The sequence below is a fragment of the Rhinichthys klamathensis genome, unplaced genomic scaffold (genome assembly GCF_029890125.1).
Source record: "Rhinichthys klamathensis goyatoka isolate OS25496 unplaced genomic scaffold, OSU_Roscu_1.1 h1tg000419l_1, whole genome shotgun sequence".
Classification (NCBI taxonomy): Eukaryota; Metazoa; Chordata; class Actinopteri; order Cypriniformes; family Leuciscidae; genus Rhinichthys; species Rhinichthys klamathensis.
In genome coordinates this window covers 79620-107525 of record NW_026606917.1, presented here as the reverse complement: position 1 = coordinate 107525, position 27906 = coordinate 79620, and the positions used below count along the sequence as shown (strand labels likewise).

At 40.4% G+C, this 27906-nt stretch overlaps 1 protein-coding gene across 1 annotated transcript; it reads left to right on the top strand.

Moving 5' to 3' along the window:
* On the top strand, window positions 1-27451 carry prpf6 (PRP6 pre-mRNA processing factor 6 homolog (S. cerevisiae)). The gene is made up of 21 exons (XM_056235317.1): window positions 1-236; window positions 644-806; window positions 949-1067; window positions 1149-1227; window positions 1913-2089; window positions 2464-2604; window positions 4117-4211; window positions 4306-4462; window positions 10793-10955; window positions 16039-16157; window positions 17433-17651; window positions 17908-18030; window positions 18221-18342; window positions 18537-18675; window positions 19838-19957; window positions 21362-21538; window positions 21722-21855; window positions 22978-23069; window positions 23157-23271; window positions 23434-23560; window positions 26966-27451. Exons 1-21 carry the CDS (start codon window positions 46-48, stop codon window positions 27116-27118), a joined length of 2925 nt encoding a protein of 974 aa, XP_056091292.1. The 5' UTR covers window positions 1-45; the 3' UTR covers window positions 27119-27451.
* Window positions 27452-27906: the final 455 nt, after the last annotated feature.

The following is a 27906-nucleotide window of genomic DNA, read 5'->3' as shown; positions in this document are numbered from 1 at the left end:
ACTGTTGTTGTTCCGGAAGTGAAGCGTGTTGTCGGTAGCGCAACGATGGCGAGCGCCACAGCGAAGCAACCTGCGAAAGGTGGGAGCAAAACCCCGGCCGGAGGAGCCGGAGGCGCCGCGAATGGAGCTCCTGCGATGCCGCTCGCGTCTCCGCTCATGGGGAGCTTGAACAAGAAGAAGAAGCCGTTCCTCGGCATGCCTGCGCCGCTGGGTTACGTGCCCGGTCTGGGCAGAGGGTGAGACACCCGTGCAAATAATCACCTCAGTCTGATCTCAATGTAGTTAAACTTACTTATTTGACTGAATAACACTGCCTGTTTTAGTTTTTTTTTAGACACCTATATAAAGTTATGTATGTTGGGCTGTGCTGTCTTGTGTATTATAAAGTTTCGTTAATGTGTAACGTTAACTGTTAAGTCGTTTTGACGTTTTCTTAATGTTATGTCGTAATGTGTATGTTTTGTTTTACTCTGTGATTATTAGGGAATCCCTTCCTAACTAATAGTAAAATAAATTATGTATATTTTATATATATAAACCATTTTTATCATTTATTTGCATATTTAAATTGTTCTAAACTTTATAAATTTTTTCTCTGAACCCCAGTTTGGAAACGGCTGTTGTAATGTATTGTGCTCTGCAGTGCCACAGGTTTCACAACGCGGTCTGACATTGGTCCCGCTCGTGATGCCAATGACCCGGTGGACGATCGGCACGCACCCCCTGGGAAGAGGACGGTGGGCGATCAGATGAAGAAGAACCAGGAGGATGAAGAAGAGGATCTGAACGACACTAACTACGATGAGGTACAACATCATTCTGAAGGGAGTCATGTTGACTCGATGTGCAAGATGTGATTGCATGCAAAAATGCAACTTAGCGAATTAACAAAATGATGTTTGTTATTTATTAGTGGCTTTGTAAGACGTGTTGTTCTGTATCCTCTAGTTCAACGGCTATGCAGGCAGTCTGTTCTCCAGCGGGCCGTATGAGAAAGACGACGAGGAGGCCGACGCCATCTACGCCGCACTGGATAAACGGATGGATGAGAGGCGCAAGGAAAGACGGTGAGTGTGGACTTTCTTCTCGTCAACGCTTGTTGGTGTTTGAGTAGCATCTCTTGGCTCATTTTACTGCTGTATCTGCAGGGAGCTGCGAGAGAAAGACGAGATCGAGAAGTACCGTATGGAGCGGCCCAAGATTCAGCAACAGTTCTCAGATCTGAAGGTTTGTGTTGAACTTGGTTGTTATTGAGCTGCTGAATTATGATTTGTTTGTTGCCCTGCTTTGACCTACAACTAATCTTCAAAGTGGCCCTATTATGCTTTTTTCAATAGTACCTTTCATGCAGTGTGTAATTGAGCTGACTGACTAAATCATAGCATGTCATAAACCGTGTCAAATTAAGTATTGTCCATATTGCATGGTTTCGTATTTCTAAATAATAATGGTAAATATGACAGCACATTTGGGTTTTATAATTGCATAATTGTAAATTGCATGCATTTACTTTCATATGCATTATTGTTAAATAATTTGAGGTCAATAAGATTGATTTTTTTATTTAGCAAGGACCCATTAAATTGATCAAAAATAAAGACAATTGAAATGTTACAAAATATTCAAAATACATCAATTTAACATTGATGATGATAATAAAGTTTCTTTAGCATCAGATCATCATATTATACTGATTTCTGACGGATCATGTGACACTGAAGACTGGAGTAATGATGCTGAAAATTCAGCTTTGATCACGGGAATAGAAAACATTCATTTTAAATTAGAATATTTCACAGTTTTTACTGTATTTTTGATCACATAAAAGCAGCCTTGTTTTAAAAACATTTGAACTTTTGAACCATAGTGTAGCTGTCAACGATAACCCTGTTGCATTATCTGTGCCTTCCAGAGGAAGCTGTCTGAGGTCACAGAGGATGAATGGTTGAGTATTCCTGAGGTGGGTGATGCCAGGAACAAACGTCAGAGGAATCCCCGCTACGAGAAGCTCACGCCTGTGCCGGACAGCTTCTTTGCCAAGCACCTCCAGACAGGAGAGAACCACACCTCTGTTGACCCACTGCAAGCGGTGAGAAACGTTACGACACGGCAATGGTGTCGACTTACGAATTTGCACATGGTTTGTCTTGGAAGCATATTAAAAACACCACATAGACATATAAACAACAATAAAAACTTGATTTTCACCACAGGGGGACTTTAAGGAAAATTTGAGGAGTAAACCAAAGACAGACTTACTGCATGTTGCCACATTGTGCACTGTATGCAAATTTTTGTTTTGTAGAGAAAATTAAATGACCCCACACATGAATATAACCAGAGCACAATGCATTGCAGTGTGGGATACAGGATTCAATGAACTGGACCGTTGCTTGATTGCAAAATACAAAACAAAAATGCAATTTCTAATTGAGATGCTTCCTTTTTTCTTTTCTTTTTTAGCAATTTGGTGGGCTAAACACACCCTTCCCAGGGGGCTTGAACACGCCCTACCCAGGAGGCATGACACCCGGTGCTGGAGAGCTGGACATGAGGAAGATCGGACAGGCCAGGAACACACTGATGGACATGAGGCTCAGCCAGGTGACGCACCATAGCATTTTAATTCCAAACTTAATTCGTTTGACTTGAAGAAAGCCAAAAGTTTCTTCAGTGACTACATTTACATGCACCCTCATAATGTGATTATAATTGGATTAAGGGAGTATTGTGATTAAACGCTACCTTATGTAAACACAATACTTCGGTCAAATTGATGCGATTTAGCTCATAGTCGTAGCGACCATAATCGTAGTAAACTTGCTTGTGACGTACACAAATGACGTGTCAGGCTCCTGCAGTTATGCGCAGGTTCGTAAAGTGGCGATAAAGAAGGCATCACATTTTTGGGCTGCTGAAGAAACTGAGTTTATGTTGACAATGTTCCACATGAATCTAATGCAGTGCATTAATGGTTGAAAGCATCAAACTCGAGACATTTTTAGGTGCATCCCTGAAAAAAATTACTGAGGCCATAGACCAAAGAACCGGCAAACTAATCCGTGTGACCAGAGTTCCTCATTTTTGCTGTTCATTGGGATATAATGTGAATAATGCCGGTAAAATTAACCACAGTTCTTAGCGAAGTCAGAAATAAGTTGTCCTTGTTATAGTGCAACTGTTCATTTATAATTAACTACATGTACTTACTATAGGTTTAGGGTTAGTTGCAGTGGTGGAATGTAACGAAGTACAAATTTCTACAATGTTCTCTTACATTTTCGTTACATTTTCTGATCAGTTTTTCCCCCTCTGCCAAAACGTCATCCTGACCGTCCGTTCGTCCCACGTTTGTCTCACCAGTGAAGTTTGGTTGCCATATCAACCCGGTCACACTAAATGCGTCTCTATAGCACGCAGTGTGTTTATCGTGCAATTTATACGCGGAAATGTGTTTTTATGTGCATAGGATACGCATGGCTAGGTTAGGGTAGATTTAGTAGTGGTGTGGGGTGCGTGTGTATTCTACGTTTGGTTAGGATTAGTATGGCAAGCCAAGAGGTTCAGAATTACGCCAAAAATTAATCGCGTTTACAGCCAAACCCCGTCACATTAAGCTTGATGTGATGTATATTGCCTAATTGCAAGCTTGTTCAGAAATGGTGACAAAAACTTAAAATATAACGGCTTTTCCATCATTATTGAACATCATAATAGGAGTATTAGGTTGAATGAGTTAGGATTAACTGTTTTATTAATCATTAGAATATCGACATTAAGAGAATAAATTGTTATGCAAGTACTTTTACTTTTAATACTTAAAGTACATTTAAAATCAGGTACTTTTTACTTAAGTAGGGTTGTCCTTGTGATACTTCTACTTTCACTAAAATAAATATGTCTCTGGTTATATGTACTTTTACTTAAGTACTGAGATTCAGTACTTCCTCCATCACTGGTTAGTTGCATGTAGTTATGCATAATTTACAGTTGTTACTTTAGTAACGTGTAACAAAGACACTGTAAAATAAAGTGTTACCATCCTTACTCTGATTATTGTAAATAATCTCTTTATGGGTGAACATGTAAACACAGTCGATGTCTTCGTGTCTCCAGGTGTCTGACTCCGTGAGCGGTCAGACTGTTGTCGATCCTAAAGGATATCTCACCGATCTCAACTCCATGATCCCCACACACGGAGGAGACATCAGGTACCTAGTGTTTTACATCTGACCCTCATATCTAGGCTGTTTGTATTGCATTTGGTAAATGTCATTCTGTGTGTGTGTGTGTGTGTGTGTGCAGTGATATTAAGAAGGCCCGTCTCCTCTTGAAGTCAGTGAGAGAAACAAACCCCCACCACCCCCCCGCCTGGATTGCCTCTGCCCGTCTGGAAGAGGTGACCGGGAAGCTGCAGGTGGCCAGAAACCTGATCATGAAAGGCACTGAGATGTGTCCGAAGGTGAGAGACAAGAGGAGGGAAGAAATGGTCATGTGCGACTAAATTAAGGCCTTGATATACTCGAGGCGAAGTTCTTTTTCATTCTTTGCTTGAGGGTAAAAAGAGCTTGGACAAACCTTTTGCAGCGATATACTGTTAGCGAACATCCTGATGCTGAGAGCCACGTTTAGATAAATTTGTGCTGCACACCTTCAAGTGAATCACTTGAATGAATGATTCAGTGACAAATACATTTAATTCTCTCACTTGTCGCCACCTACTGGTGTAACGATGTAATCGGTACAATCGTTATTTGAAGCGTCAAGTTACTTCCGGCTTTGATCGCTACCGCACACAAGTCTTTATTTCCGAACTATAAACGCCGTACTTCTGTGATAATTTGAATTTTTGCAACGCATATATAATGATACTGTGTGTTTGAAAAGACTGTTGTGAAGCTGTTTCATACCTATACATGACAACTGTTCTGAATGTCTAAACTAGGGCTGGGCGATATGGCTGAAAACTGTATCACGATATCAGTGTTTCATATCGGTCGATATCGATAATTATTGATTTTTTTATGACCCATTTAAAATAAGGACCAGGAGAAAAAATATATTACATTTAAACATTTTTATTTTAAACTTAACCTTCCTCTGATTACAATCCCAAGACAGAAATGTCAACACAACCATGGAAAACTCAAATAATTAAAATGTAAACATAAGTCTAAATTCACAATCAGACCTGCAAACTCCTCAGAGTAAAAAAGGTGACAGTGGCGCGGCGGGACGTGGGTGGTGGGGGTTTGTGATCGTACGTGCCCCCTGCTTGATTTTTTTTTTTGAGACATCACGGTTCGGTATGATTTCGGTACAATGGAGTGAAAAAGCAAAACAGAAATATAGAAGGCATTTTTATAAATGTCTTAAGCCTTGTATTTTTTAAATAAGTTTTATTAATAAAGGCATAGAACCAGTTTATTTATAGTGCACTGATAATAGTTTTATATAATTGGTTTATTAATTAAACTAATAAAAAGATAGATATGAGATATGTTTGGTAATTGTACCTGAATGAATTTAAAATTAATTTGCTATATTTCAGATCAATATATTTGTTTTCCTTAATTTTAATTAACCCTAACTTTATTCTCATCAGAATTATAAATAATTGATTTCCGTATAAAATAATCTACCAACACATTTCACTTTCTTTTTTAATCAATGTGTAACTTAAAAATAAACATATAGTGCTCTGTTTTGAGGACAAGAAATGAAAACCAATGCGATATGATGAATGTCCAAAAGATGGAACACAGACTGTTTTACAAAGGGGTTGGATAAATATGTTTTGCTTTTAAAACGGTGTGTGACAGTTGTAGGTTACAGTTTGACAAGAAATACAGTGTGACAAAAGCACAATGTTGTGTTTTATTGCGAGTATAGGCCTACACAAATATAAGTAAACACTTTGCAGACTGAATGATGTCCTGTATTAACAAAATGACGGAGTATGTTTTTATGTCTCCACTGTTCGATCGCGCCCGCGTGTCTCTCTCTCGCGCCCGTGCCTACTCTCTCTCTCTCTCGCCACACACACACAGACACTCCAGCACTGCAATCTTGACATCGCAGCCTGTTCATTATGCTGTGTTCACATCAAACGCGAATAGAGCGAATTATCCAATAATGTTTCGCAATTCTAGCCTGCATGGCATGCAGATGAAGGGCACTCATTTTCTGCTTATCAATCGCCGGTTACTGATGAGGAACCCAGCAGCACGAGACAACGATGGCGCAACCAAACTGACACGTTACATGATTGCCTGAGCGTGTCACTCCCTACGTTGCTAGGTTACCAGAGAGCGAGTGCCTTGATAATGCAACCAAGCTTCGCAACCTGTGGTTTCTTCCGACGAAGAAAAAAAATATCGAACGTTTTATCGAACACATTTTTTATTGATATCGATCACGTGTCTATCGCGATACATATCGTTATCGTTTTATCGCCCAGCCCTGAATGTTCGCTGTTGTGAGCGTTTGTCAAAAGTTTAATAGACATGGGGTGTTTGAATCGAGATTACGACCTTTTAACGATTAATCACGCAGCTCAAATAAAGATAAAGCGGCTCTCCAATGTTTTTAAGTTTTTATTCATGGACGTCTGACCTCAATGAACTGAACAGAGGCAATGAACCGGAGTAGATTTCAAAGTCGAAGAAGGAAGAGCCTCAGAGACACCTCCCTATGAAATTATCGCCACGGACCAATGGTGGTAAATGGTAAATGGACTGCATTTATATAGCGCTTTCACAGACCCAATGGCCACCAAAGCGCTTTACAATTTGCCTCACATTCACCCATTCACTCACTCATTCATACACCGACGGGCGAACTTGAACTCGACGGGTGGTTTGAAGCCGTTTACCAGGCAGAGCAAATTTTTCAGAAAGTTTGCATTGGTGAGCTGTTTCAAACTCTTAAAGGCCCCCTGAAATTAAAATATGGGTTTTAGCTTTTAGTATGAATATGTTATAGCCTTAAGGTTATGAATAAGCTGGTGTGTTCCAAAACAATGACAAAATTCGCATTTAGGAGACATTAACATTCGAAACGTACAGTCTCTCACTTCCGCTAAAATGGATCACTGATTTGAATGACATCTCCTCACTTCAGCTTTGCATCACATCTTCTGTCCAATCAAATGCTCTCTAGAATCTAAACTCCGCCCCCTGTGCCTGTACCGTTGACACGTCACGAAGCACGGGTGAGCGCTGTGAGTTCGGTTGCTCAAACGCTCAAGTTTTAGTCCGTTTTCCTACTTTACGTTGGTTAAGAATGCAGTCTGTGAGGTAAACTAAACGCTATTGGCTATTGGAAAAGGGGGAGGAGCCATTCAATAGGTGTTGGAATTGGCAAAAATGTGACGATTCGATAGTATTGCGATTCTTAACATATTGCGATACAGCAAGTATTGCGATTCGATTCTGGGATATATTGCGATTCATGTCCCCCATATTATTCAAAGGCATTACAAAAAATGAGGAAAATAAGACTGCTCAACTCACTTCAACTGTAACGTTTAATTCTGTGAACATTATCTTCTACACATTAACTGAAGTGCAAAAACGTTGTCCTTGAACATTCAGGACACAGGACCTTATTACAGGACAGGACGTAATTTGCTGTTGAATGCACAACAACAAAGCACTGCAACAAGCGCCACCTTGTGGATGTAATACGCAAATGCGGATGTGGATGTAATTTGCGCTACTGTATCGATATAATTGCGTGCACAAAATATCGCGATACTGAACAAAATCGATTCATTTTCCCCCACCACTAGCATTCAATATGTCCCACCTCAGCTCCTTCCTGTTTCAGTGGAAATTACGTTAACGCATCATACAAAGCGTGTTCAAAGGCACTGCAGTGGGCCTTTAAAATAAAATAAAAAAAGTATTTAGAGGCCTTTATAATATTTTAGGGGCTAGAAAACGTGATTAAATTTACAAATGGGTCTCTGGTAATAAAATATAAAAGAGATAATTCACCTAAAAGATGATTGAATTACTTCTGTGGAAGAATGTCAGAAATTTCTTAATCTTAATTTTCGATAGAAAGCAGGTTTAAAACGACATCAGGCTGAGTAATTGATGACCGAATTTTCATATTTGATTAAACTGTCCTTTTAAAGTAAAACAGGATAGCATGTGTGTGTGTGTGTGTGTGTGTGCGCGGTTTACGGCTTTAGGAATGTTGCCAGTGTTGACAGGTTGCCATAGCGATACATTAGCTTGCAAAATCCACTTCCTAAAATGTTAAGTATGGTTCAAGAACAACATAAAAATGTCATGGTGAATGAACTAGGCCTTGTTTATGTAAGCTGTGCCTTCAATTTGTCTACTGGTGCTGACTCTGGACTCGGAGAGAAAGGCCTGTAAGTGAAACCGTGTCAGGCCCTTTGCTCTGTGTGTGCACAGCTTCATTATGGGTTGGGAAATTCCTGCAGGCTCATTGATCAAAGTTAATAGTTCAGCTTCACATTTCGGCAGAAGAACAGTGACACACTGGCTGTCTCACTTTGACGGGATCTCTGGGCACGATCAGTGCGTTCAGTCGTCAAACACGCCCGCGATGAACAAACATGCTGTTTTGGCAGAGGATTCATTTTGAGCGGGTCTATAAATCGTTGTGCATTAATTTATTTATTTTTTTAGTAATTCTCCAGCTCATCCTCATTTACTCCTGACGTACGTGTGAACTATTTACAAGTTCGTTCTTTGATTTCTCTTAAAGGCTATGTACACACTGTAAAGTTTCAGGAGTGACAACCGCGCTTAAATGCAAGATTGAGTCCCATAAATTATCCGTCCATGTGTGTACGTGACGCACACTGCGAGGATTGACACCGTGGTAACTATAGCAACGTTCTGGCATCTCGCGTGTTTTGGTATCTGCAATTCAGAACAAAGTAATATTGCAGTGAACCAAAGCAGTCGACGGAGGCGTCATGTTTTTGAATATGAGCACACTCTTGCAGTGTTTCCAGCTCCACTTATTATAAGCTTTAGGGATTGTAGTTTAAAGGGAAGGTTCACCCAAATATGAAGATTCTCCCATGTTTTACTCACCCTTAAGCCATCCTAGGTGTATATGACTATCTTCTTTCAGACAAACACAATCAGAGTTATATTATAAAATATCCTGACTCTTCCAAGCTTTAAAATGGGATTGAATGGCGCTCTTGATTTTGAAGCCCCAAAAAACGCATCCATCCATCATAATAAGTAATCCATATGTACTCCAGGGGGTTAGGCCTGTTCACACACTGTGTAGATTTTTTTTTGTAAATCCGGTTGTCGCTATCTGCATTTTCGGGAGTTAATGCGGTTGTCATTTCCGTAAATTACTGAACTGTGTGTGTACAGACCTGGATAAAGCACTAAAAGGGGAATTGACAACCGAGTTAAACTGCAGTGTGTATTTGGCCAAAGTGTGTTGGGGCCTTTATGATGTTTTAGGTGCAAGAAACCTTAGTTAACTTTATAAATGGGTCGCTGATAATAAAATGTTTCAAAAATATGTACAATATGGCCCCTCGAATAGGGATATTTCACCCAAAATATGAAAAGATATTTTGAAGAAAGTTGGTAAACAAACCATTTTTGGTGATTTCCAGTTATGTGGACAGAAACTATTTATACGTGAGCTATTTTATCAGAATTCTTCGCACAGAGCCGGGCTCCAGTCCGCTACTAAATGCATGAGGAAACTGAAATTGTCTTCTTTCTGTGGAATGCAAAAGAAGATATTTTGAGGAATGTGACTTGGGAACCAATCAGTTTTGGTTCCTATTAACTTCCAATGAATGTTCAAAAAAATACAATGTAAATCAATGGGAACTAAAACTGTTTGGTTGCCAACATTGTTCAAAATATCTTCTTTTGTGTTCAACAGGAGACGTAAGTCATACAGGTTTAGAATGGCATGAGGGTGAGAAAATGACCATTTTAATTTTGGGGGGAAATATCCCTGTAAATTGGAACTAATGTATACCAAATACAAAAACAAAATATTTTATGAGACTTTATTTTATTTTATGAATCTCTATGGAGCGTTTTGGAAACTAAAGTCATTTTTTGGCTCCCTCATCATTTTTTTTTTTTTTTGTCCGGAGTCCTGCTGAGGATGTTTTCTGTTCTGAGATTTTGTCTGTTTTTAAATCTTTCCCTGCCAGGTTTTTTTTTTTTTTTTACAAAGTCACCACCAGCAGAATATCTGAACATGCAATATATCAAAAGAAACAACAGAACCTCTGCTTAAATCCAATTTTTTTTTACCATTTTATTCTTCATGCGTTGTATTTATCATCAACACTTGCATGTGGGTACGTTTCATATTAAACATAATTTGGAACAAAAAGCGGAGAAAAATCTCATTTTTTTCAAAGACTGCTGTATGTCTGGATTCGGATTCAGAACGATGATCAGAACATAGATGGAGTAGACCGAGTCCCTCAACACCCCCGATGCTTCAGTTGTTTCCTCATCATGGGTCGACATTTCAGCCAGTTTTGATTTATATGCTGTTTAATGTCTGATGATCGCATTATTTTTCATGTGCGTAAGCAATGCTTCTATCTCTTGTTTCTGCTCCTTTTTCGCATGGAGACTCAGTACTCAGTACTCTTTCAGAAGATGCGTTATAGCGCCCCCTACCGTATAACAGTGAAAACACAGAAAGCCGCAAATTTCCTTCAGTGGCTGGAAAGGGTTAATATAGTGCATTTGTGTATGTATTATCTTCATAGAGTGTGTGTATAATCAGTGTGTTGTCTGTTCAGAGTGAGGATGTTTGGCTAGAAGCCGCCCGGCTGCAGCCCGGAGACACGGCGAAGGCAGTGGTTGCCCAGGCGGTGCGTCACCTCCCTCAGTCTGTGCGCATCTATATCAGAGCGGCTGAGCTGGAGACGGACATCAGGGCCAAGAAACGAGTGCTCAGGAAAGGTCAGTGTCTCTCTCTCTTCTATTCCTCTTCAGCTTTCTCTTTCCACAGTCGCCTCCTTTTTTTTCTGCCTGCATACCTGTGTGACAGAGACGGATGAATCGTTAGCTTTGTTTGAAAGCTCTATCAGTCTCAGCTTGTTAAAACGTCCTGAATCTCCCCCTTATAATACAAGATATCTCTAAACAGGCTGGCGGTTCTACTTCATCAATGTCTCTAGCGTGATTATCATGTTAACTCTATAAAGCAATGTGCTTTAAGTGAAGTAATTAGTGTCATTAAAAATCCGATGCGCTGTCATTTAAGTTCCAGTTTGATGGTTATTCATGATGTGGTTTACATGGTGTTTGCAAAGTAATGGATTTTGTGCTTTCTGGAGAAAATGTGAGGTTTTGCTTGCCCATGCAGGTGCCAGGGTGTTATGGGATACTTTAGTTACAGGGGTAACCGCTGTATTTCTGCTTTTCCATAAACCCCACCTACTGTCAGAGAGTGACTCTGCATTTACATTCACCCTGTTTTCTTTTTTCTTGTTCAGACCAATTATATAACCCAGCGGTCCCCAACCTTTTTTGCGCCACGGACCGGTTTAATGTCAGACAATATTTTCACGGACCGGCCTTTAAGGTGCTCCTAAAAACGCGTAGAAAACGCTAGGCGCGAGGTTGCACTCCTAAGCAACCATCAGCTGCGCTCTCCGTTACAGCAAGGAAATTTCAGCAATGGATTTCCACCACCGAAAAACCCTTGCTGTAACTCTGTTACAAGATTTATTTACTAAGAAGAGTAAAAAAAAAAAAACGCTGCAGTGTTTGGGTGCAAGACCGTGCAACCGATACTACAAAAACGCAAAAACCATGGGGAATTTCACCAGCTGATTCAGGAGCTCCGCCTGGACAATGGGAGGTTCAAAGCCTATTTCAGAGTGGACAAGGACCAGTTTGATTATATTTTAAGAAAAGTTGGCCCAAGCATCAGTAAACGGAGCTTCTGCCGTGAAACTAACTTATCTCTCCTGCGCAACGGCTCTGTATTTGTCTGAGGTTAGACTATAACTGAAGTGGTCATAAAACACCAGAAATAGCAAACACATACACATTTCAGTGTTTCCTCTAGGATTTTTTCCAGCCGTGGTGGCAGGCCCATTTCGCCAGGGGGAGGGGCGTGGCCCATGAGTGATATTCCCATTGGCCACGCCCCCTTATCCCAGGTGTTTAAACCTCCCCTAAGTATTATAACATGAAAGGTGCCAATAAGAGCGGCAAAGCGATTATGCGCATCGCGTGCGCAGAATGATGCACTTGAAGCAACGCGAAGTCACAGCGTGCAACGCTTCGCATTGAAAGGTTCAAAGCACAAAGCGAAGAGATTATATCTGCTTAATGTATTATATCTATGCAACAGTTTATTAAGCCTTTTCTTTTAACAGTTTTAAATTTCAGTTAACTTACAGTGCGCATGAAGAACAATTCATAGTGCTCTCTACTCTAGTGCTTTAGTAACAGACACCCGGGAGAAAGGAATGTGATTTAGAAAGCGCTATAAACTCCAGCAAGATAAAGTAATTGTATGCAAACTATAGACCTTTATCTACAAATATAGTATAAAGGGAACATTGATCTTGAAGAGAGTGTCGTCGTGTTACTGTCGTAACCGAACGCGACGCGCTGTTTGAATGCTGAATGGAGAATGACTGAGGAGAGATGAGTTTCCATTAACTTTAACTTAACGACTTAAATATACATTTTTACCTGACATTATGCTATTGAATGACTTTAGAAGTCTTGGAATATAGTGTGAAAACTTTATGGTGCTTTACAATGTTTTGTATGCCTTTAGTGGGGCTTAACAATAACACAAACAATATCGGACCGAGAAGCTGCAGCCGTGGCGGGATGATTTTAGGTGTGGCGGCCCGCCACGGCAGAATGAATGTTGCGGAAACACTGCATTTATATATAGAATATAGAACAAGTCTGTATAAACAATGATGGATTTAACAAGGAATCAGTTGTGAGCATTAATATTTTTAGTAAAAATATTTTTTACTAGTAACTAGTGCAGCAGTTTACAGTGTGGAAGATGATTGGTTGGTTCTTGTCACGTGACCTACAGTGCGCTTGCGGCATTCTGAAAAGTTGAGATGTTTTTATCTCGATGCGGAAAAAACGGGCGCGTCGCTTCCATTATGAGCGCGCATACCGCGCGCCTACATTTGAAATAACAAACTTGAGCGCGCAAAAGACACGATATGTGAACAGGTAAATGTGTGAATAAATAAAACGGAAATAATGTAAGGTATTTATTCTTTCTGTGCGGCCCGGTACCAAATGACCCACGGACCGGTATAACCTACATAATTTATAACATTTATGTTATAACATTTAATAAGTAATTTTGTCAACTTATTATTTGAACTCTAACGCTGTTTAAATAGTAGTTTTTAAGGACATTTTACTGGTTAGGGTGTTACCGTAGAGGTCAGTGTTGTTTCAAAACTTTGCTTTTCTGTTGTTTTTCTATGTATGCGCCAGACAGATGTCCTCGACTGTTGTGCTCGCAATTTGTGTTTTTTGCAGCATCTTGTGCATCATCGCTGTGTTTTTATAACACTGCAAGCTCTCAAGGCAAATATTTAAAAAGTTCAACTTATTTTTAGGGCTGTCAAATGATTAATCGTGATTAATCACATCCAAAATAAAAGTTTTTTTTACATAATATATGTGGGTGCATTGTGTATAATTATTTTATATATATAAATACACACACATGCTTGTATATATTTAAGAAATATTTTCTTGTATATACTGTATAATATATAGATTTATATATAATTGATATTATATATAAATATAAATATTTTATAAATAAATTATATTTTTTTCTTAAATATACATGCATGTGTGTGTATTTATATATATATATACAAAATAATTATACACAGTGCACCCACATATATTATGTAAAAAAAAACTTTTATTTTGGATGTGATTAATCGTGATTAATCATTTGACAGCCCTACTTATTTTAGCTTGACACATTTTTTTATTTCACTGCCTTATTTCTTGTGTTTCTGATCCATATCTATATAAAAGCCAATGGTATTATGCTTATTTTGTTGATCAGCTCTGTTTACTCATTTATGCATTATGAAAAATGCATTAATTCAATTCATGCATATTACAGACAATGATTTGAATATATCTCTTCTATTATGAAATTGTTTTTTAATTTTTTAATTAAAATTAATTTTGATATTTTTTAGGGCCATAAAATCAAACACGTCAAAGTGAACAGTCCTGATATCACAATTAAGAAATAAATCCACATTTAAAGAATGAAATTCTTAAGAAGAATTTAAGAGTTGTTGTTATATTATATCTATTATTGGTCCTAGTTAAAATTGCAGAATTTTGAACATACTGTACTGTAGCTTATTTAGAGTATGCTTAGAAACGGCAGTATGTAGAGTATTACAATATTCAATTCAGGATAAAAAAAATAATAAAGTTACTTTTCTGCAACTGTAAGGCATAGCATGGGATGCAATTTTGAAAAGAAAAGGTCTTTACACATTGTGTACAAAGATCACTTCTAGATTCCTCAATGTTTCCTGAAACTCGGCTACAGAACCATCAATGATAAGAGGTGTTTGGCCAGATGATGAGGAGAACCAACACCATAACCTCAGTTTTATCACCTAGTAAACAAAGAAAGTTACATTTACATTAAGTGAGCAATGACACCGCCTCACGTTTTCCATGTTTACAATGAATATAGATCTGTGTGTCGTCAGCATAAAAATGATACTTAATACCTAGAGTAGGGCTACACGATAACAAGAAAAATTATAATCACGATTATTTTGCACAATTTTAATCACGATTATTCTGTTAGTTAAGATCTTATTTCACTTCAGTATTTTTATTGCTATTTACAGACATATATATATATATGTGTCTGTAAAAACAAAATATATATATATATATATATATATATATATATATATATATATAAAATGTATAAATATATATATATATATATATATATATATATATATAAAATGTATAAATATATATATATATATATATATATATATATATATATATATATATATATATATAAAAAACATTATAAACAGAACATAAATACTACAAGTCACTGTATTGAAACTTCTGATGAAAATGTTTAACTCTGTCAGTAAAAATAAAAGTGGGCCTCTTTTACATGCCAAATGGAAATAAAATAAAATTAGAATAAAACTCCAATGTGAAAAACTAATTTTTCCGGGGGGGTTTTCCTATCCTACGATAGGCTTAAATGTATTTGTGCATACATGTTACAGGTTTTTGGCTAGAAACACAAGTCTGTCAACATGATCTGGCTTTAGGGAGGACCGCAAGCAAGTAACAACATTCCCCCCAGCACTAAAAGCTCTCTCTGAAGGAGAACTTGTGCCTGGTATGCACAAGTATTTCTTTGCCAATTTTGAAAGCCTTGGGTCGACCTTTTCACTTTTCTTCCACCATTTTAGTGGGTTACCCTCACTATCCAGGTTGCATGACTGTAAGCAAGTCTGCAGCTCACAAGCTACACTTAGTTCCTGGTTGTTAGGTGGCGAGGCTTGTTCAGCAGTTTTACAGTAGCTTCCTAACGTCATCTTTTTCTTTGGAGCGCATCCAGCTTCAGCATCCTCCTCAGTGTTTTCTTCTGGTGCTTCTGGGGAAGGCATCTACACATACATGTCGAAGAAAATAAGAATAGTAGGAGATTTATTATTTTTATTTCTTAGAGGGAAAAGCAGTGAAACGGTTTTGGTGAATAAAACAGGAAATGACCCTAATGACTGTGTCTAAGTCTTTTAAAATAATAGATAATTTGAACTTTTATAACATGGAAAGGTCAGTTCAGATTTCCAAAAATGATGTCTATGAATTATTTCCTGAGAAGAAAAAAGAAAATAAAGAAAAGATTAAGTGATAGGAGACTTACATTGGTAAACCTTAGCACTAGCTGCACTTTTTGTTTAATAAAAAAAATCTATTCTATGTACTGTTTTTATTTAATATCTGCATGTCTCCACAGCTCTGGAAAATGTGTCGAAGTCGGTGCGTTTGTGGAAGACCGCTGTTGAGCTGGAGGAGCCAGAGGATGCAAGAATCATGTTGAGCAGAGCAGTCGAGTGCTGTCCTACCAGTGTCGAGGTACACACACACACACACACACACACACACACACTCTTGTACATCTTTCCTTGAGAGGACATTCATTGACACCAGGGGTGCTTCTCATTTCTTATTTGTGCATCCTCGTTTCCTTTCCTCGCGGCTCAGCTCCACCCCCTGTAGGACGCGAGGGAAGGCTGCAAGGAAAAAAAATGAGGACGGAGGAATCGAATGAAAGTTTTTTTTATACTTTGGAATACTTGATCACTCGAGCGTCACTTCACTGCGTCATCAGCAGCGCTCAAAGGATCTGCCCTTATGTTGTTGAAGTTTGGTTATTTAAGAAATTAGTAATAAATAATAATAAAGCAAGATACCCTGTTGAAATATGTGAGATGTGTGGTTTATATAAACTGCAAAGGTCAAGTATAAATTAAAATGATTGTGACCGACGTGAAGGGGGAGGAGAATGTATACGTGCGTCATGTTTAGTCGATAAAACACTTCCGCAAAGCATGCAACTGTGCATCCTCGCTCATAGCTCCTCTGGAAGCCTCCTCACTCCTCGATCCTTGCCTCCTCGCGGTGCAATTAGAGAATTGAGATGTCCTTCAAGATGGCTGAGCTCGATCGGTTTCCGGGTCATAGGATGGAGGACGGAGGATCGAGGAGACGAGGAGGGATATTGAGAAGCACCCAATGCAATCTCTAGCTCCTTACCCCAACCCTACCCATCACCACGAAGTGCCTGACCTGAACCCTTACCCTAAACCTACCCTTACTGAACCCTTACCCTAAACCTACCCCTTGACCTAATTATAACCTTATCCCGTAAACCAAGTCTTGACCCTCAAACAGACCTTTAAAAGGTTCTCAGAAAGTGAGGACCATCCAAAATGTCTCACTTTACTCTTTGTCCTCAATCAAACTGGGGCCGGTTGCATAAACTGTTAAGACTAGTCTTACAAGTTAGACATCATTTTTTGTTCTTTAAAACTGTTCATAGCTTTTTTTTTTTTATCTGTTACATAAAAATGTAGATTAGCCTAATTTGATACCGAAAACTAAGACTGACTGCCCCTGACTAACTGCTAGTGGGTCACACTAGAGCTTAAGACACTTAAGATAACAGCTTAAGATAATGGCTATGTTAATGCAACCGGCCCCTGTTCCTCACAAACATGGTTGTACAAGTACACACACACACACACACACACACACACACTCAAACGATCTTCATCAGCCAAAACCCATAAACCTATTTATGGGCCATAAATCAGATTGCTCTAACAGTGTTGTCCTTGTCTCCCGTAGCTCTGGCTGGCTCTGGCCCGATTAGAAACCTATGAGAATGCCCGTCGCGTTCTGAACAAGGCCCGCGAAAACATTCCCACTGACCGGCATATCTGGATCACCGCTGCCAAGCTGGAGGAGGCCAACGGCAACACACAGATGGTGGAGAAGATCATCGACAGAGCCATCACATCTCTGAGAGCCAACGGCGTGGAGATAAACCGCGAACAATGGATTCAGGTCTGATGAGCTACATCTCATGTTCTCTGGCTTTACTAACTACTTGTCATGTATATTTGTCAATTAATGCTATTATGTGAGGATTTTAAGTAAAAAGAAAAAGTGAAAAATGCAACGGACATTCCAGTCTGGATTGAGTTAAATTTCTCAGTTAAGCTGCTTTGCCAGATCAGAGGAAATATTCAAATGCTTCTGCACGCAGGCAATGTCAGGGTGTTGATTTGTAACTGATGTCTGTTTTGTGATCCCGCCTCAGGATGCAGAGGAGTGTGATAAGGCTGGCAGCGTGGCCACGTGTCAGGCTGTGATCAGAGCTGTGATTGGAATTGGCATTGAAGAGGAGGACTGCAAACACACATGGATGGAGGACGCAGACAGTGTAAACATCCTCTCACCTTCACACACCCACGTCCTGTTTTCAATCAGCACCACATATTTGTTTATTACAACCGTTTCCAATCATTTATGATGCTATATTACAAGATTTTCAGCGGTACTATGGCTAAATTCCACAGCTGGATGTGATTACTGTGATATCTGATGGTGATTGGCTGTTGTTTTTGCTGTAGTGTGTGTCTCATGGAGCTCTAGAGTGCGCTCGTGCCATCTACGCTCATGCGCTCCAGGTCTTTCCCAGCAAGAAGAGCGTCTGGCTGAGGGCCGCTTACTTTGAGAAGAACAACGGTACACGGTGAGAAATACTCACTTCCTCTTCAAGTCTCACTGGCTGAACTGAATTTCAATCAGCATTCATTGGTTCTGTCCGGGCGTTCGCACGCAGGCACTATGGAGACAGGAAGACGAGCCCTATTTGTGTTTGCCCACTTGAATTTGTTCTAGACCATTAGACTTTGATTTAAACTGATTTGAATGTCTTTCTCTCAGAGAGTCGTTGGAGGCTCTGTTGCAGAGGGCCGTTGCTCACTGTCCCAAGGCTGAGGTGTTATGGCTTATGGGTGCTAAATCTAAATGGTTGGCCGGAGACGTTCCTGCAGCCAGAAGTATCCTTGCTTTGGCTTTCCAGGTAAGTGCCGCCCCCGTCGGCTCTTCGAAATCCATGACTACATAATTAGTGGCAAGCGTTACTATTTTTATTATATATAATTAACACCATTGCATTGTAATCATGAAGCAACTGCACAACATGCACTTATTTGTCCAAAAGTAATTCACTAAACACTTGTAAAGAATAGTGTAGAATTAACTGTGTTTATTTTATAGCCATTTTTAATTGACAACAAATAGAAATTACTGTTATTAGATTTTTTTTTTAAATGATCGAATTCTCTAATGCTCACAAAGGCTGTTTATTAAAAAATATATATATATATATATATATATATATATATATATATATATATATATAATTTATATAATATATAATTATATAATTATTATTTATATATTATATATATATATAATGTACTTTTTTTTTTAATAAACAGCCTTGCTGAGCATTAGAGAATTCGAAAGTAAAAACTGAATTTTTGGGAAATAATATTACAATTCAAAAGAGCTGTTTTCTATTGTAATATATTTTAAAATGTAATTTATTCCTGTGATAAAAGCTGCATTTTCAGCATCGTTACTCCAGTCCTCAGTGTCACATGATCCTTCAGAAATCATTCTAATATGATGATCTGATGCTCAAGAAACATTTATTATTATCAATGTTGAAAACAATTATGCTGCTTAATATTTTTGTGGAAACTGTGACTTATTTTCATTGTTCTTTAATGAATAGAACGTGTACAAGAACAATATTTATTTGAAATATGAATCATTTCTAACATTATAAATGTCTGTACTGTCACTTTTGATCAATTTAATGTGTCCTTGCTGAATGAAAGTATTATTTTCTTTTTAAAAAGACACTATTTAAATTGGTTTTTCATATTTCCACTCACAATCAGTGTGGAAAGCGTGGGGGGAAAACCAGTGTCATATCAGTGTCATACCTGGCCTAGTCATAACTGAAAGATCACCGAACCTGCAAGTACTGTGCGCAAAACTTCAAATTAAAGAAGCAGAACAACAACAAAAAAGCTAAACTACGTATCAGTGCTCTGATTGCACACTCGTTTCCTGAAACTAATCGTGTCACTTTTTGCAGTTTTGAAGTGTTCACTGGGATGAAGGCCAGTAAAAACTCATCCCTCGTCTTTCTGTCACTCTCTTTGTGTTAGGCTAACCCCAACAGTGAAGAGATCTGGCTGGCTGCCGTGAAGCTGGAATCGGAGAATAACGAGTACGAGAGAGCACGCAGGCTGCTGGCCAAGGCCCGAAGCAGCGCCCCCACTGCCAGGGTGAGCGGCCCCAGTGTTCAGACCAGCCCTCTGAGTGTCAGATAGATGTAACTGCTGCTGTGTCATGCTGGGGACACCCGTCTGCCGGGATCACACGGTTTCGGTTCTGCAAGTTGTTGTGATTTCTCTTTTATTTGATTTAAAGAGATAAGAGATGTAGAAGAAGGGTGAGTCACCCTGTAAAAGTGCTTGTGCAACAGGGTTTTGAATGCGACACTAGCAGAAAGACATGGCTAATGAAAAGAGTTTTTTCTGTTTTGCATGTTTTGTAAGCGTACCATGGCATGACGGGTTGGTGTGTGGAAAGTAGGCTAAATTTAAGTGAATCTGTGAGGCAGCACATACACATGTCACCCTAGATATTAACCTAGTAACTTAATATACCTAAAAAGAACCAGTGATACCTTGCCTCATGTTAGGCATCATGTCAATGGTTCATTTGCATCTTTGCCGAATGTGTGATTTGCATTTCAATTAAACTTAAAATAGAAGAAAAAAAGATATATATGTGTATGTGTGTGTATATGTATATATATATATATATATATATATATATTAGTGTATATATATATATATTAGTATATATCACATGCAGTTTGCTAGATTAAGGGGCTGACACAGCTAACCCACTGACTCATTTTACCCCACTCTCATAAAAAAAAAAAAAAAAATAAGCAGTTTGAGACTTGACATGAACTTGCCATAAAGGATTAAGCGTTGAGACGTGACTTCAACTTGGCCTTGAAAAATGTGGACTCTGCATCGGAGAGTTATGAACATGTCTGCATGTCACTGAGTTCGACACGAGACGGATGCGAAACAACGAGCATGAAGCCAGTTCTATTTACGAATGTTTATTGATTCAGTGTTGTTGTTTCTGCACAGTATTGTTTTTACACGATAACTAAACAAATGTGGCCAGGGATTGTGTCAAATGAGCTCTTTAAGTGGATTGGTAAGCACCTCACAGCAGATGTGACACAGAAGTACTGTGGGATTTTTGGGAGTAAATTGTGCAGAGAATAGAAGGTGCTAGAATGGCCTCCTGCCTGGTCTTGTTTAACTTTTGGCTCCAGTAAAGAGTGTCAGCATCTATACAAATATCAAAGGATCAAATGTACCTCGAGGACTTGGCAGGATTCCTCATAAGTGCTAATGTTATCAAAAAAAAAAAAAAACCCACAATTTATGATTTCCTGCTTCTATGGAAACTAGCCATGTGAGCTTCATATGGGAAAGCCATCATGAAAATCTCCAGACACTGTGTTTCACACACTGTGACAGACACTGTGTTTCACACACCCTGAAAAGTCATGTTCAAAGTGACACCTACATCAGAGAGACTTTAAAGGCTGTTAAAAGCATTATATGAGTTGTCATAACTGCTTTCTGTGTTATTTGTAGGTGTTTATGAAGTCGGTGAAGCTGGAGTGGGTGCTGGGTAATATTGAAGCAGCACAGGAGTTGTGTACAGAGGCCCTAAAGCACTACGAGGATTTCCCCAAACTTTGGATGATGAGAGGACAGATCGAGGAACAGTCAGAGAGCATCGACAAAGCAAGAGAGGCCTACAACCAGGGAGTACGTTTTGAGGATCTAGAGGAGATGGCTTACCATAATTGAACCTTTTAGAGTGAAGGTTTACAAGTAATGCAAAATCCAAGTCCAAATAATATTAGGAACAAACTTGGTTTTTCAGTGAAAATGTGTAAAAAAATAAAATAAAGTGTCTTGTCATAATGTTCTTCTAATGTATCCGACCAGCTGAAGAAGTGCCCTCATTCCATGTCATTATGGGTGCTCCTGTCTCGGCTGGAAGAGAGAGTTGGGCAGCTCACACGTGCTCGAGCCATCTTGGAGAAAGCTCGCCTCAAGAATCCACAAAGCCCTGAGCTTTGGTAAGAAACCATGCCAGAGGTTCTTGCACTTCAGTACAAAGCCGATATCAAAATGTAAAAAAGGAATAATGGTTCTACAGATTCGTTACTGATTAAATTCAAATGCAGGTAGAAAAATTATATATTCTAGGCTCAGCTCAGCTCATGAATATTGATTCAGTTAACTGATGTTGCCACATAAAGGCCAGAGTGACACCAAACCAACAGTCAGCCAATTTCGGGCCATTGTTGAGCGTCTTGTCGGCTCAGTTTTTTTGGCAATGGTTGGACCCCCGTCTTGCTTTTGTGTATGATTAAGCATGTCAGCAGCGAAGCCCGTTGGTGAGAGAGGTCACTGACTGGCTGTTCAGGTAGCGAATCAGTGCTCAAGAAAAACACAAGTGACAAAGGCAAGCAAATGACTTCATCTCATCTGAACGTGGTTGTCTGGATTGGAAAAAGTGATGACCAACTGATCAGTATGATTAATTGCTGCTTTGTTTGTATATCCGAAGTCTTAGCTCTTCCGTTTTCTCTTTTTTGAAATCCAGATATGGACTACTGCCACCTGCCGGCAAGTAGAGTTATTGTCTCTCTCGCGGGCCCAAAAAGCAAGCGCTTAATTACGTATTTAGACCACAGCCACCTGTTGGTATGAAGAGTTAATTCCTCTCATGCTGGTGTAAAACATACTGGCTAGTTGGACGTTGACTGTAGTCTTTGCAGTGAGTTCGAACGCAACTTTTGATTCAGACCCAAATTTTACACCAATCTTTAATTAGTGTGTCTGGGCCTTAAAATCCCATGAGCATCTAGTCACAGAACCTATTTAATATTTACAAGCAATGCCTTTGATGTAGCAGGATTCATCAGTTTAACAGCTGCCCAGCAACTAAATACTGATGCCGGCCTTTCAGTTTTCAAACTTAATAGGTGAATATCATGTGACCTAATTGATATTCATAAGCTGATCTCTTATCACAGTACCATGTGAGACATGAACTTGGATCCAATGAAGACTCGTCGAAAAATGGCAGAACTACTTTTTGTTTAAGGCTACATGCAGTTTTTTCATTTTAATTTCTTAATAGTTTTATGACTCACCAAAATAATAGTAGGTCATTTTAATCTCAATTTCTCAAGGCTGGAGTCTGTCCGTCTTGAATACAGAGCGGGATTGAAAAACATCGCCAACACACTCATGGCCAAAGCCCTTCAGGAGTGTCCTAACTCTGGTAAGCCATGCCTTTCATCACCCCTGAACAGATTCATCAAGAGCCTCTGCACAATATCACACCTCAACACTTACTTCTTCCTGTTAGGTATCCTCTGGGCCGAAGCAGTGTTTTTGGAGGCCAGACCTCAGCGCAAGACCAAGAGTGTTGACGCTCTGAAAAAGTGTGAACATGATCCTCACGTACTTCTTGCTGTGGCCAAGTAAGACTTCTAACCAGACTCTTGCCAATATTCTCCCAACCCTAAATTCCAGTTTGCCCACCCACATTCCTCCCTGTTTTTTTTTTGTTTTTTTTTCTGCAAGAACAGGCTGACCTTTTTGGTTGCATTTATGCAATATTTGTGTTTGTGTACTGTGTGCAGATTGTTCTGGAGTGAGAGAAAGATAACAAAGGCAAGAGAGTGGTTCCTACGGACGGTAAAGATTGAACCAGATTTGGGTGACACCTGGGGATTCTTCTACAAGTTTGAGATTCAGCATGGGACAGAAGTAAGCATTCACTCATATTACATTAATGTGTTCGACAGGACCTGTTTTATTCTCTGATCTTTTGTGTATGTGTGATTCAGTGATTGAAAATTAAATTTTTTAAAGAAATAGTTCATGCAAAAATAAAAATTTTATCGTCATTTACTCACCCGTTCCACACCTGTACCTGTAACTTTCTTTCTTTTGCGGAACATAACGGAAGACATTTTGAAGGGTGTGCTGCTTGTTGTTCCCTTTTGAGGGAACTCGCACTGCGTCGGTAAGGGCACTTTGGAGAATGCCCCTCAGCGTAATTCATCTAAAGTACGTATGGAACTAATCCAATCCTGATTGGTGTTGCGTCATGACATGCATACGGAAAACTACAAAGGGATGCCGCCACATAACAGAGTTGGCTTTCGCTCTAAGCTTTCGAAGTATCCATTTGGTGGTGTTTGTCAAAAAGCATTTGTTTCAAAAGAAAATAATGGTGAGTGAATAGTTCGAGCGGTGTGTCCATCCCTGCTCGAGATTCATTACGGGTGGACACACACACACGCTTTTGGTGCACTGTTTGGGAGCACAGCACGCCCAGGCAGCCCTCGAGGGGGCTGCTTGTGGCCACTGTGAAGCGCTCCCGCTTAGCTGTGTTTAATGGTATCTCAGATCGTGGGGCTCGCAGATGGAGCTGGCAGAAGGGCTTGAGACTGCTTCGGCACTTTCTCAGTCCTCATCTGCCAGCTCCGAAGCCCCACTACTTCTCGGGTTGAGAGCCCGATGCTGCAGCTATCTGATTCTGATGTGGATGTGCTCAGCATCGCGATGAGGGATATTGATGAGAGATCGCTGCTTCATGCCCCTGTGTACGAGGAGATTGTGACTAGGACACAAGGACACATACTTACACATTTCCATCCTTGTGTCTCACAGTAAGTTCCTAAGGTTCGCTTTTTGGGGGCGAAGCGTTCCAATATCGGGTTCTTCTGTTTGGCCTAGCTCTCTCCCCTTGCACCTTTACCAAGTGCATGGATGCAACCCTGGCCCTGCTGAGGCTTCAGGGCATCCGTGTGCTGAATTATATTGACGACCGGCTCAGTCTAGCACAGTTTTAAGAATTGGCAGTTCGGCATCGAGATGTCGTCCTTGGCCATATTCAGAGCTTGGGGTTGAGACTCAACACAAAGAAAAGCGTGTTGACACCCACTCAGAGAACCATGTTACTGGGGGTGGTATAAGACTCGACTACGATATGGTAACAAATGTTTTCCGCACGTATCGAGTCCATTCTGACTATGGTTTCCAGGTTAAAGCTAGGCCGTGCCATCACTCTGAAGCAGTTTCAAAGGCTGCTGGGCCTCATGGCGGCTGTGTCCAGTGTCATACCTTTTGGTCTCTATCCAGATTTGCGCTTCAGATCCTCCTATAGGCCCAGGGGAAACTGTTGCCTCTCAGAGCAATGAACGTCCCAGGGGACCAGTATCGTGGGGCAGGCGTCCTGTCGAGGCAGGGGCTGAGGCCCGGTAAATGGAGACTTCACCCTGAGGTTGATGTGCAAGAGGTTCGGCCCAATGGAGGTGGATCTGTTTGCGTCTCGAGAGACGACACACTGTCCACTGTGGTTTTCTCTCACACACCCAGCACCGCTGGGGTTGGATGCCATGGTGCAGGCGTGCCCGAGGCGATGCCTGTACGCATTTCCTCCGATCGCTCTGCTCACAGGAGTCCTGAAGAAGGTCCGGCAAAATGTGGTCAGCCTACTTTTAGTTGCCCCGTTTTGGCCGGCTCGAGTATGGTTTGCGGATATAATATCACTCCTAGCTGGCCATCCATGGGAGGGACCTGTTCTCTCAAGCGGAGGGCTCAATATTTCACCCTTGGCCAGAGGAAACTGTGGATCTGGCAGTATCTAGAGGCCGGCCTATCAGCAGGAGTAGTCGAGACCATATTCGGCTCCAGAGTTCCATCCATGAGTAAACTGTACTTCCTGAAATGGAATGTGTTCACCAGTTGGTGTAGGGAGCGTGGCGTGGACCCAGTTAACTGCCGGTGGCTTCAGTGCTGGAGTTCCTCCAGGATCGCTTCCCTGCTGGTCTTGCCCCATACACACAAAAGGTGTACGTGGCTACCACACCTGTACATGTAACTTACTTTCTTCTGTGGAACATAACGGAAGAAATTTTGAGGGGTGTGCTGCTTGCTGCTCGCACTGCGTCGGTAAGGGCACTTTGGAGAACGCCCCTCAGCGCAATGCGTCTGATGTACGTATGGAACTAATCCAATCCTGATTGGTGTTGCGTCATGACAAAGCGTGCGACTGCATGCGGAAGCTACAAAGGGATGGCGCTACACAACAAAGTTAGGTTTTGCTTTTCAGCAAGCGCTCTTTGTGTGAAGTGTCTATTTGGTGTTGTTTGTCAAAAAACATTTGTTTCAAAAGAAAAATAATGGTGAGTGAATAGTTCAAGCGGTTTGCGTCCTTGCTCGAGATACATTACGGGTGGGGAGACACACAAGCTTTGTGTGCACCGTTTGGGAGCACAGCACACCCAGGCACCCCTCGAGGGGGCTGCTTGCAGCCACTGTGAAGCGCTCCCGTTTAGCTGTGTTTAATGGCGTCTCAGATTGTGGGGCTCGCAGATAGAGCTGGCAGAAGAGCTTGAGACTGCTAGTCTCACAAAAGGTGTACGTGGCTACCATTGCGGCTTTCCACACTCCATTAAGTGATTGGTCTTTGGGAAGGCACCAACTGGTCGTACGGTTCCTCCGTGGTGCATGGGAGGACAAGGCCCGCGACTCGTGTCAGGACCCTGACCTGGGAAGGGCTGTCAATGGCCTCTTTCGAACCTTTGGAGTCAGCTTCTGCTAAGCACCTAATGCTCAAGATAGCTTTTCTCCTGGCTGGAGTTTGCCACTGGTGGAGTTAAAGCTATCTTGCATCCCAGACCTGGCTATGTGCCTATGGTCCCTTCTAGCATGGCACGGTCCGCGGTTCTGCAGGCTTTTTATCCCCCACCTCATGTGGCGGTGGAAGAAGAGAGACTTCATCTGCTCTGCCCTATCAGTGCATTGAGTATCTACATTCGGAAGTAATCTCAATGAAGGAAGTCAGATCAGTTGTTGGTGTGTTTCGGGTCACCCAGGAAAGAGTTCCCCGCCTCTAAGCAGACCATTAGTAACTTGATAGTTCAGGGAATTGCTTTGGCCTATCAGTTGCGTGGTTTACGTTGACCTTTGGCCTTGAGGGCTCATTCTACGAGAAGCATGGCATCTTCTAGAGCCCTCCTCTCAGGGGCCCCCATTCAGGAGGTCTGATGTGTGGCTGTCTGGGCTACCCCGCATACCTTCACTAGGTTCAACAGTCTGCACCTTCCTTCGCGTCTTGTGTGAGATCTTATCTCCTTACTCTGGTGTTGTTCTCTCCCTCAGGAGCAACAGCAGGAGGTAAAGAAACGCTGTGAGAATGCAGAACCACGGCACGGCGAGCTGTGGTGTGCCGAATCCAAGCACATTCTCAACTGGCAGAAGAACATCGGAGAGATCCTGGTCCTCGTGGCTGCAAAGATCAAAAACACCTTCTAAACTGTGGGACTAATATCAGATTCACAAATCTGAGCATGTTTGGTTTAGCAAATAATGTTGTTTTTATTGAGTCTGTGGAATTTTTTTTTTTTATGGCTATTTTTCCACTTTTAGTGTGTTTGTCTCTGGAACAGTGATGATTCAGGGCTGTTTTCATTACACATGCTGTTATGTTCAGGGTGTTGTCTAGTCACACTCAGAGATTGATAGAGTCCATTTTGAACATTAATTGCCAGAACGATGTCATACCCTCTTATTCTGCTTCTCATTATGCGTATGTGTAAATGTGCTGCTTGATTATCAGAAAATAAATGAAGTCTGATCTGTTTCAGATATCAGTTCTGTTGATTTAGGATACTTATGTAGGCTAAAGGTTTGTTTTGAAATATCTAAACTCTTTCTAATTGTAACTTGTAGAGTTTTTCAAGCTACAGCTACCAAACTCAGCACAGTCCTTCAGTATATTTGTTGTATATTTTATACAAAAATATATATATTACTCAATTTTGACTTTAAAATTGCTATATAATCAAAAAAATATTTAACAATGTTGTGTTCCGAATTTGAAGTTGATATCACAAAATTTGAGGTTGCAACAATTATGTTTAGGCTCTATACCAGACATAGCCACTGCGTGACACTGTTGATGCATTCTCCTGTCACAATATAACTTCTAATATATTTCACCAAGTCTTAGACCTTTTCAATGATCAGTTTTGTCAAGATTAGAAAAAGATTTGATAAGGGGAGGTAGGGAGGAGGCAAAAAAAAGTGTGCTAAGATTCCCA